Source organism: Oratosquilla oratoria, chromosome 20, assembly GCF_046742065.1.
Source record: "Oratosquilla oratoria isolate Oo_2021 chromosome 20, ASM4674206v1, whole genome shotgun sequence".
In the NCBI taxonomy this organism is placed as follows: domain Eukaryota; kingdom Metazoa; phylum Arthropoda; class Malacostraca; order Stomatopoda; family Squillidae; genus Oratosquilla; species Oratosquilla oratoria.
The window spans coordinates 44,838,243-44,850,742 of record NC_134796.1 but is presented as its reverse complement, the minus strand read 5'-3'; the positions used below and the strand labels follow the sequence as shown (position 1 = coordinate 44,850,742).

General features: G+C 39.6%; 1 protein-coding gene across 2 annotated transcripts in view; it reads right to left on the bottom strand.

Annotated features, from left to right (window-relative positions):
- The window catches only part of LOC143036526 (gamma-aminobutyric acid receptor alpha-like), a 297,723-nt gene that overhangs the window by 51,478 nt on the left and 233,745 nt on the right, over nucleotides 1–12,500 (bottom strand). For both annotated transcript variants that reach the window (XM_076203989.1, XM_076203990.1), the window contains exon 7: nucleotides 5,077–5,297. In XM_076203989.1, coding sequence (XP_076060104.1) covers nucleotides 5,077–5,297 — 221 coding nt within the window. The remainder of the gene's footprint in view (nucleotides 1–5,076; nucleotides 5,298–12,500) is intronic.

The window sequence follows — 12,500 nt, the reverse complement described above, 5'->3', positions numbered from 1 at the left end:
AGTGGCGTAGAATCACCCCCATGTACGTAAAACAGCTGCGCGTCTACTTAATAAAAGTCAATCAATCATTCAATCAATGAGAATTAATAAACGAACAATCAAGCAGACAATCAATCAATCAATCAATCAAACAATAAACGAACAAACAAACGATCAAGTAAATAGACAACCAATCAATCAATCAGTCAATCAATTAATGAATTAATCAATCAGTCAATCAATCAATGAATTAATCAATTAATCAGTCAGTCAATCAATCGATGAATCAATCAATCAATCATCAACAAATCCATAAACCAATAAATCAGTAAATCAATAGACCAATAAATGAGTCAATCAATCAATCAATAACGAACAGACAAGCAAGCAAACAATCAATCAATAAACTATCAGACAAACGAGCAAGCAAATAGACAACCAATCAACTAATCAATCAGTCAATCAGTCAATGAATGAATGAATGAATCAATCAATCTAATCAGTCAATAAACAGACAGAAATACAATCAATCAACCAATCAATTAATAAACGAACAGACAAGCGAGCAGTCAAACAGACAATCAATCAATCACTCAGTCAATCAATAAACGAACAGACAAACAAGCAAAGAAGCATACAGTGAAGTCTTGGGTATCTGGCGAATGTATAACAGTGGATCCACTGTGCATTTAGGAACACACATCAAGCACTACTAGCAGACAGATCAAACACGTGGGATATCACGGCCTATCTCTCTATCTCTCTCTCTGTCTCTTTCTCTGTCTCTCTCTCTCTCTCTCTCTCTCTCTCTCTCTCTCTCTCTCTCTCTCTCAGCATCCCGCGTGGTCGACCTCTTCCGCTTCCAAAGATGCGAAGCGACGACATGACGTCATGTCGCGCGCCACGCACCTTTGATCTGGAGAAAGGTCCTGGCCGCAGCTCGGGCTGTGTCAGTCCAAGGTTTTTTTTATGCCCATGTGTGTAGACGGGTGGCGTCACGTGGCGAATTTTGTACACATACACACACGCGTGCGCGCGCACACACCACACACGTCCGAGGCCGCCACTACGGCGGTCCGGGTTTGAATCCCGCCCAGGGCTGAAATAATTCCAGTATCGCTGCGCTGCGGGTCGTCACTTCCACTCTCGTTGGCAGGGAGTTGGGTGTGTGTGTGCGTGTAAGGTCACAGCTTTACCCATAGATCGGCCATATATAAGCTCTGAGCTCTCTTCCGGGAGGGAAATAGCTGTCGAACACGAGTCCAACACGTGATCTAAGACCATGGTGAATCACACACACACACACACACACACACACACACACACACACACACAGTACGATAAAGAGTAGCCCTGCGCTTTGCATATGAATGTACCTAATTATGTTGCTCCTCTTTGTTTATAAATAAAAAACTAAGTATATATCAATGAGTTCTTATCTGTCATAAAGGTGTTATTATCTCCCTGTTATCATCTCCTTTCGATGCCTAGCGTGCACACGCGCGCACACGCACACATGCTACGAAAGGGTATTCCGACGTCATCGCGGATTTCCCAAGAGAAAAGTCAGTTGTCCGAGTGACCCAGCTCACCAACGTTTCCTATCGGCGCCCTTAGTGAACAATGGCCTCACCACATCTCGCGTCAAGGTACCTGAAGCCCTCTACTTGAACAAAGAAGGTCAGACAGGGTGTCGACGAGACACCTGCGCGGACATAATCCTAACCCGGCGCCTCTCGCTGTTGCTCAAGTCGAAGCGACGAAACCTTTTATATATCCATAGAATGTTTCTGGCAACCCTCCGATATTTGGACGGAGCTTGCCTTGTATTTGTAGAGGAGAAAGCTGGCACAGTAAAATAAAGAAGACTACCCGACTTTAATTCACCAATGTAGAGTTAAACATACTCTCTACATTCTGGTGGATAGCGGTGGAGACGAAACCTACACTCTACATTCTACAGCGGTGGACATCGAAGCAGCAGTTCAGCACTAATTCCTTCAAAGCACCTTCCAGCATTCCACTTACAAGCCAAAGCACCGACGCTCTTAGCTGCACCGTCCACCATCCAACTACGAAGCGAAGCTCTACTTTTACTTCTACAGCATCTACGACGAGGAAGCCCCCTCCGAAACATTACTCCAGTATCTACGACGAGGAAATCCCCTCCGAGGAGGCATTCTCCAGAATTCACGACGCCCGCCGCCTCCACCACGTCAACACAGAGACGTTAAATCACCCTTCTCCACCATCGCACGAGTTGGACTACTCTTCTCCACCATCGCACGAGTTGGACCATCCCCTCCCTTCTCCAACATCGCATCACGCTCCGCACGTCACTGCACCAACAGCTAACGATCATCTAAGCGCCAACAATAGTTGCGGTATCTACGAGCCAACGCTCCCCAACTCCCCGCATCTAGCTGCGCAAGATCTCCACCTTCTTTTCTCTTATTGTCTTGTATACCTACACATAGTGGTTACCTATTTTCTAACTCACCAAAAGCTATCTACTAATTACTCCCCCTGTTTCCAGCAGTGCATCTTTTCATCTTCCCGCCCCACTACAGTACCGTCATCGACTATTACTCCGACATCATCTTGGATAAGTAGATATTTTTTCTGCTCTTAGTGCCAACTAAGACCAAAAAGGTCTCCACACATTTTTAGTCCATACATGAACGTGTCCAAAGCCCTCTCTGACTCGACATACCGACCCTATACACGAAGCCAAGCTACGTTTCCACCAACCATGTCCCCTCCTTCTACTACCAACTCTTCAGAAAATTCACCTCCTACTCAAAACACCATGACAACACAAAATCTTATCACAGTCATCAAAGCATCAAAGACGAGACGTTATCATTCTTCAACGGCAGGAACATTCCTGTACACAATTTCCTCACTGAGGTTCACTCAGAAATACTACGTAGGAATGTCACAGATGACAAAGCAAAGATATCCATCTTAACATCCAAAATAGACAAGCATGACACATTAGCTGGTGACGTCATTCAGTCTGACTTATTTGAGGAAACAACATCCTTTGATCAATTCGTAGAACAATTTAGAAAGTCATTTGCTGCTTTAGCCAACTAAGGATATATATATATATATATATATATATATGTATATATATATATATATATATATATATTTTTTTTTCGACCACAAATCACTTTTAATTCCATGCCATCGCAGTCGAGACTGAAGAATCGCTCGATGGAGGAATTCGTTGGAAATTGAAACGTGGACGAGCCGAGGATTCGAACCCAGCTAACCCGTAACAAAGTTACAGTGACTTAAACCAATGCGCATTGGAATTAAAAGTGATTTCTGGTTGAGAAAAGATATTAATTGATCGCTGGGAACCATTCAGTGTAAATGTGTGTGTATATATATATATATATATATATATATATATATATATACACGTATATATTATGATATTAATAGTGGTAATAATAATGATAATATCAATAATAATAATGAAAATAATATTAATAATAATAATAATAATAGTAATGATAATAACATCATCGGAGCCCCCCCCCCTTCTTCGTCCCCTCATGAAAAAAAGGGGGGGGGAAGACGGGGAGAAATCCCTTAAATCCCTTTGGGCTGCATCAAAATATCAGTCACACAACCATTCCCTAACCCCACTATCACCCATCTACTCCCTTTCGTGCATCACAGCATCATACATACACAACCATTTCCCCCTTTTTTCTCATCGCCCTTTTTACCCCATCCATCTCATCCTTGGTCGCCCCCTTATGTTCACTCCGTCCACCCCTGCATTTTGTATTTTTTTACTAATCTTTCTTTGCTCATTCTTTCCATGTGGCCAAACCATCCCAATACTTTCATCAACTTTATCTCCCAAATTCTTTTCTACCCCCGCTCTCCTTCTCACCTCTTCGTTTCTCACTCTATTCAACCTAGTAACCCCTACCATACTTCTCAGACATTTCATCTCAAACACACTTAAACTCTTCCTCTTTTCCTCATTTATGTACCATGTTTCTGCCACATATAGTGCTGTCGGCCCAGTCACCCCTTCGTACAATCTCCTCTCAGCATCCACTCACAAATGCCTATTACTCATTACATTTTTCACTACCTCAGGGCATTTACTTGCTTCTCTCTGTCTACATCTACCTCCACCTCCACTCCTCCCTTTCCCGCCACATGCGCCCCAATTATATATCTAAAGCTATACATTTCCTCCAGTCTCTCCCTTAACACTCACTTTCAATTTGCTGCCATCCTCTCCCCTTGTACATATCATCACCTTATTTTTACCCAAATAATAATGACAATAATGACGATGATGACGATGATAATAAAAATGATGATAACAAAAATGATAACAAAAATGATAACAAAAATGATGATAACAAAAATGATGATAACAAAAATGATGATAACAAAAATGATGATAACAAAAATGATGATAACAAAAATGATGATAATAAAAATGATGATAATAAAAATGATGATAATAAAAATGATGATAATAAAGATGATGATAATAAAAATGATGATAATAAAAATAATGATAATAATAACAATAATAAAACAACAATAATGACGATGATTACGATGATAATGATATCAATAATGATACAAATAATGATGATGATAATGATAACAACGATAATAACAATAACGATAATAACAATGATAATAATAATAATAATAATAACAATAATAATAATATAAACAATAACAACAATAGCAATAATAACATCAACAATAACAACAGTAACAATAATAATAAAAACAATAATGACGATGATAATAATAATGATAATTACAACAATCATTATTATTATTATTATTATTATTATTATTATTATTATTATTATTATTACCTATATGCCAAGGGCTTTTTCCTCTTATAATGGAGGTACCCAATTCAAAGGCACGCATCCTCATCCAATCTACTCCCACTCATCCCACTCGTTTACCTCTCATATTAGCTAAATAAATCCATACATGATAGAAAAAAAAACTAAAAATAAAATCAGTTCCCCATCCTTCATCACTCTCGACACCTCTTAAGTCGGTAAGTGTTCGCTTCTCGGTCCTTACCTCGACGAGTAGAGAATCTTCCCGTTCTGATAGAGCCTGATAAACTTATTGGGAGTCGTGATTAGATGAACATAACTCTTCTTCCCGTTATAGATAAAGGTGTCTGGCTTCCAGAGACGTTCCAGGAAGGACACGGACAGCGTGAAGGCTTCGTCGGTGTCGGAGAAGGCCAGGCGTCGATCCACCCACGACTGGCGGAAGTAGCAGTCCATGGAGTAGGTCTACAGGGTGAGAGCGAAGAGGGATTGTACGAGTTAAGGTAACGTTTATAAAAGACAACGTCCATTAAATATAGTGTATATATAAATGACAACGTCTGTGGAAGACAACATCTAGAAAAGACAACATCTATGAAAAACAATATAAATATATGATGTCCATAAAGGACAGCGTCTATAAAAGACAACGTCTATTAAAGACAACGTCTATTAAAGACAACGTCTATTAAAGACAACGTCTATTAAAGACAACGTCTATTAAAGACAACGTCTATTAAAGACAACGTCTATTAAAGACAACGTCTATTAAAGACAACGTCTATTAAAGACAACGTCTATTAAAGACAGCATATATAAATGACAACTTCAATAAAAGGCAAAGTCTATAAAAGACAACGTCTATGAAAGACAACATATATAAATGACAACTTTAATAAAAGACGTCTATAAAGACTACGTCTATAAAAACAACGTCTATTAAAGACGTCTATAAAAGACGTTTATAAAAGACGTCAATAAAAGACAATGTCAATAAATGTCGTCAATAAATGACGTCAATAAAAGACAACGTCAATAAAAGACAACGTCAGTGAAATATAACGTCAATAAAAGATAACGTCTGTAAAAGACGTCTGTTAAAAACAACATATGACAACGTCTATAAAAGACGTCTATAAAAGACAACGTCTATAAAAGACAACGTCTATTAAAGATAACGTCTATAAAAGAAAGTCTATTAAAGACAACATATATAAATGATAACGTCAATTTAAGACGTCTATTAAATTCAACATATATAAATATTAACGTCACTAAATGACAACGTTTATAAATGGCAACGTCTATAAAATACATCGTCTTATAAAGACGTCTATAAAAGACAAAGCCTACAAGAGACAACATATATAAATGATAACGTCTATTTAAGACAACTTTTGTTAAATGCAACATATATAAATTATAACGTCAATAAAAGACAATGTCTAAAATGCCAACGTCTATAAAAGACAGCGTCTATTAAAGACGTCTATAAAAGACAACGCCTATAAAATATAATGCCTATAAAAGACAACCTCCATTAAAGACAACATCTCTGAAAGACGTCTATAAAAGACGTCTATAAAAAAACGTCTATAAAAGACAACGTCTATAAAAGACAATGTCTATAAAAGACAATGTCTATAAAAGACAACGTCCATTAAAGACGCCTATAAAAGACAATATCAGTAAAATTGTCACATCTATATAGACAACGCCTATAAAAGACAATGTCAGTAAAATTGTCACATCTATAGACAACGCCTATAAAAGACGTCTGTAAAATATGGCGTCCATAAAAGACAACGTCTATAAAAGACAACACCTAATAAAGACAGCGTCTGTAAAAGACTTCCATAAAAGACAACGTCTATAAAAGACGACGTCCATTAAAGACAACGTCTATAAAAGACATCTATAAAAGACGTCAATAAATTGGCCACATCTATAGACAACGTCTATAAGAAACAACATCTATAAAAGACAACGTCAATTAAAGATAACATTTATGACAACGTCTATAGAAGACAACGTCTTTAAAAACAACGTCTATTAAGGACAACGTCTATAAAAGACGTCTATAATAGACGTCGTCTACAAAAGACAACGTCTGTAGAAGACGTCTATAAAAACAACGTTTATTAAAGACAACGTCTATAAAAGACAACGTCTATAATAGACAACGTCTAGAAAAGAAAACATCAACAAAAGACAACAGGGAGAGCAGCAAGAGTTAAAGCTTACGAAGACAGGCACCTTAACTTACACTCTCTGGAAAGACGAAGAGTGTAGGGTGATCTTAAAGAGGTATTCAAATGGGTCAAGGGTTTTAATAAGATGCAAGTAAGGTCATCATATTAAGGCAGCAGGGAAGGACAAGTTGGTTTAAGTTGGACAATTTTAGGTTTAAGATGGAATTAGGCAAGAACTGGTTTACCAACAGAGTAATTGACGAATGGAATAGACTTAGTATCCATGTAATGGGCACTGAAACAATTGGTTGTTTTAAAAGAAGATTAGATAACTTTATGGATGGGGATGACAGGTGGTAATGGAATGGAGCTGTCTAGTGTAGGCTTTAGGGTTTCTTGTAATCTCCTCCATTTGTATGTTCTTAAACGTTTGTATTAAGGTCCGCCTTCACGAAACCATCCTCTGACAGTGTCTGCTGACATGAGCGAGAATATTGTTCTCGGTGCCGGATCCACTTCCTACCTTTGTCTCTGCAATGCACAAACTCTTTGCTGTGTTTCTCTTCTACAGATAAAAGCAGTGAGTGATTCCCTTAATGAGAATAATATTCTTGCTTGTGCCTGCAGACATTACATGATGCTCATGTGAACGGGTCTTGAGAGAGGCTTATACAAGGGGGAATCTCTTATTGAAATATTTGCATTCTAAAAGACATGGAAATGAGGAAGAGATTTAATTTCTCTGGGGAGGAAGCCTTGTTGAAAGAGTAACAAATCTATGGAAATTCCATTAATAAGACAGGCTTTGAAGAGAAAGGTTGGTGGATAACTCAACAAAAATGCTATTTGTAGACCCCGATATAGTGTTGATGCGGATATCATCACCATCGTCAACAGTGGGGAACAAAAACTGGAGAACAGGGGGGAGGGATTACTTCGCTTCTTCCCCCCTCCTCGCGTCGAGACCCTTCCCGTGATTACTCCGAGTAAGCCCCCCTACCCCCTTCAGCATCTCCTTTCCCATTCCGAACATCTCTCGGTCGACTTAGTCTAACCATGAGTTCTGTGAGCATCTCCATCTTCGTCTCCTCCAGCTAGGGTTGTCTCCTGTGGAGGTAACCAAAATCGAAAGTGTCCCACATACGAGTGCATAGCTAATGGATGATCTGGGCTGACACTGATTGGAAATTCTGTCTAATACCCAGTGCGTAGAATGGTTGAAAAGTGAATCAAAAGAAAAGAAGACGGACACGCCTCTTCCACAGTTCATAGCACTCTATTCCAGAGTACAGGCCAGACCTCATGTCAGTGGTCCCCAAACTTTTGGAAGCTACAGCTACTTCCCTCGTCATAAAAACATTGGTGAGTGCAATAAATAAATTAGAAAATAAATAAGAAAAAATAATGTATACGGGATTTTTTCCAGATAAATATACATTGAGCACTCGCGGACGCCATGACAGAGTTCTGAGGGCGCCATGACGACCGCGGGATACATTTTGGTGACGACTGCCTTAGGCCAATGTTCCTCGAAGGTATTCTACGGATCTTCAGGAGGTTCCAGAGAACCCCACGATGCGCTGAGTCAAAGGCCTTCTTGAGATTAACGGAGACCACGACCAACCCTTGCTTAAGGTCAAAACGGTGCTCCACAGGAACATAAGAACAGAAGAACATAAGAATGGAATAGACTGCAAGAGACCACAAGGCCTACAGTGGGCATCTTCATGTCCCTTATCACCTTTCATCCCTATCTACAAAGTTATCTAATCTTCTCTAAAGACAATCACTTGTTTCAGCACTCACTTCATGTTTACCAAGTCTATTCCATTCCTTAAGATAAGAACAAAAGAACATAAGAATTGAGGAGATTGCCTACATACGGTAGTCCCATGTCTCTTACCACTTGTCATCCTTATCCATAAAGTTATCTAATCTTCTCTTAAAACAATTGTTTCAGTGCTCACTACATGGTTACTAAGTCTATTCTACTCATTAACCACTCTGTTGGTAAACAGGTGCTTCCCTATTTCCTTCTTAAGCCTGTACGAGTATTTGCCCAATAGGAATTCATTAATACGTGTCCTGCCCTGCTGCCTTTATATGATGACCTTGCCTCCAAAACAATCAGGAGAAGGGCAGTATGGGTAAGAGAGAAAACTAGAGTGAAAAGTCTTGTGTATCTCGACGAAGGAGTTCAAATGAAATAGGTCAGGCAAAGTATCTAGAAATGTTGACAGTAGATAGAACAGGACGTCGCGGGATGGGGAGTGTGGAAGAGGGACACCAAATAGAAGGTGGAGGGTCGAGAGGGAAAAGATTGCAAGAGTAACATGGCAGGTGCGACTTATGGGACAGGTTGAGAGAGGCCTTTGTTCAACTACGGACTCTGAATGGCTGATATATATATATATATATATATATATATATATATATATATATATATATATATATATATATATATATATATATATATATATATACACGCACGCACAGACACACACACACACACACACACACACACACATACACACACACATATATATATATATATATATATACATATGTGTGCGTGTGTGTATCTATATATACATAAATACATACATACATACATACATACACAAATGGAGAGGAATGAGACTGGAATGGAAGGAATCGCCGGAACCCCCGGGAAGTAATGGAAGGAGGAGGGGTTGGGGCCTGGATGTTGCAAAAGGAGGTTGGCGCCCGCTCCCTCTGCTGTTCCTGTCTGTGACCCTGAATAAGAGAAGAAGGGCACCAAGCGACATTCACTCTGCCTTACGACCTTCTATTCTCGGCTCATGCCATTGCTCTTCCTCATCTGCCGCGGCTGCGCGTTGACGTGGAGTCATTGTGCATGCGTGTGCCGAGGAACGCTTGCTGAGCGACTTGGGCCCGTTCGCTCGCTTGACGGACGGAGAACGCCGTAGATCGGATCTAGATCTCTGCATTAAGGGCAATGAAACCTGGGGAGGCGTTGACGTGACGTGAGCGTCACGGAGTCTGTCTGTCTCAATTTGTCTCTATCTCACTTGGTCTGTCTATCTGTTTGTCTGTCTGTCTAACTATCTCTGTCTGTCTGTCTGACTCTATCTCTGTCTGTCTATCTGTCCGTGCTTTTGTGTGTATCTCTCTCTCTCTCTCTCTCTCTCTCTCTCTCTCTCTCTCTCTTGTTTCGGCAATTCCCTGTTGCCCGAAATAAAATGCTGAAAGGCCATCGCTGGGGCGATGAAAGTTTCATGGTAGCGACTCGATCTTTCAGGATGTTAAGTCTCTTCAAATGAGTGAAATTGCCTTGCCTGAGCCAAGATAGAAAACTAATAGGCCGTCACCTTGGAAAATATATCGCCCTCTAGTGAGTAGATACTTTCCAAAGTACTTAGCGATAACAAATCACACTGAGGATGTATTTTCTTTACAGTTTTCATAAGCTAAACATTCTCTCCTTCAGCACTTGTATTCATTGGTAATGATGTGTGTGTGTGTGTGTGTGTGTGTGTGTGTGTGTGTGTGTGTGTGTGTGTGTGTGTGTGTGTGTGTGTGTGTGTGTGTGTGTGTGTACCTGTGTGTGTGTGTGTGTGTGTGTGTGTGTGTGTGTGTGTGTGTGTGTGTGTGTGTGTGTGTGTGTGTGTGTGTGTGTGAGAGAGAGAGAGAGAGAGAGAGAGAGAGAGAGAGAGAGAGAGAGAGAGAGAGATTGCGAGTATCTATTTAATTGTCCTATAGAAGAAGACCCTTATCGGGCAAGAAATGACAACTTCATCATCAAGAAACCCTGGAGAGAAGAATAGAGACAAAATCTCCCTCAACATGGAAAGCTAATAGCAGACCCCAATGAACCACTGCCCGTGTTTCACAACCTAACTAGAAGACAATGGACACAGGCAAAGAGGCTAATATAAGGTCATGGCAGAACAGCAGCCAACCTACATCGATGGAGGTATCAGGAATCCCCGCTATGCCCTAGCTAATTGTTAAGAATCTCCCCAGTGGACCGCCTAATGTTGCACTGCTCAGTGACAGCAGTCACGGGGTGATACATAAGAACCTGTACAGCCTGAGAAGCATTTATTAGGTGGAACGATAGTACGAACTTTGAAGTGTGAAAAACAACCACGCGACTCTATTAATGTACACAGGAGCTACGCTCGTGAGGGTCCCGTCCCCCTGGCTCCATGAATCAAATTTAGCCTTGAATACTTTTATGGTTTAATATTAGACTATTCCCTCTTTCATGATGTTTCAAAAGTTGAAGGAAATAGACAAGAACTGGATCATCAACAGAATGGTTAAAGAATGGAATAGACTTAACCATGTATCGAGCGCTGAAACTATTAGTTTAAGAGAAAATTAGATAAATTTATGGATGAAGATATTAGGTGGTAAGGGAAATAGGACTTTTTAGTGTGGGCATTATGGTCTCTTGCAGTCTCCTCTATTCTTATGTTCTTGACATATCGACGCTGGAAGAAGGCCTTGTTTCTTGGCATCCTTGAGGCTTGTCGTCTTTTTCAATATTTCCAATGACCTTCTGATAAGCTTTCCCTAAAACAAAAGATCTTCCCTGTCAGTTTCATCATCTTCTTTTATTGATCTGAGCATGAGCACAGCAATTATATCAGCTCTCCCTCCTCTTTCTTTTAATGATGGCAGACCTAGTATATCAAGTCTTCCCTTATATATATATATATATATATATATATATATATATATATATACATATATATACATATTATATATATATATATATATATGCTAATAAGAACACGGGTACGTGTGTTCACTTATGCAAAGTAGACCACTTGGAAAAAGAAACTAACGAAGCAGAGCGCTTTCGTATATTACATCTTCAGAAGATGTAATATACGAAAGCGCACTGCTTCGTTAGTTTCTTTTTTGCATATATATATATATATATATATATATATATATATATATATATATATATATATATATATATATATATATATATATATATATATTTCAGATTGGGATCAATTTGGTTTATGTTCTCTCGACCTAATCTATATCTTTCGTTCCATTGCTGCATACTCTAATCTGGGCTGGATAAGGTTCTCAATGTTTTTTTTTCATCTGTGTACATTGATGTGTGTGAGTGTCCAGTGTACACTCGTGTACCTGTTTGAGACAATAATTTTCATACACTTATCATACGCCTTTCGATTAGTCACTTTCACACGTGGAACGGCAACCTGTTCCTCTGTGAACCCGTTGTTAATTCAGGTCAGATGGATCGAAGAAGCCTGTTACCAATGTCGCCGACAGTCTCCTCCTCGTCGCGCTAATTGACGCCCTCTAATTGGAACACTTAAGGCTTGGGCCGTCGCGAGAGGATCAGTGGGACCCCTTGATCGGCTCTATTCCAGTATCACGCAATCACGTTTTTGACTTTTCTTTTTTTACACACACACACACACACACACACACACACACACAC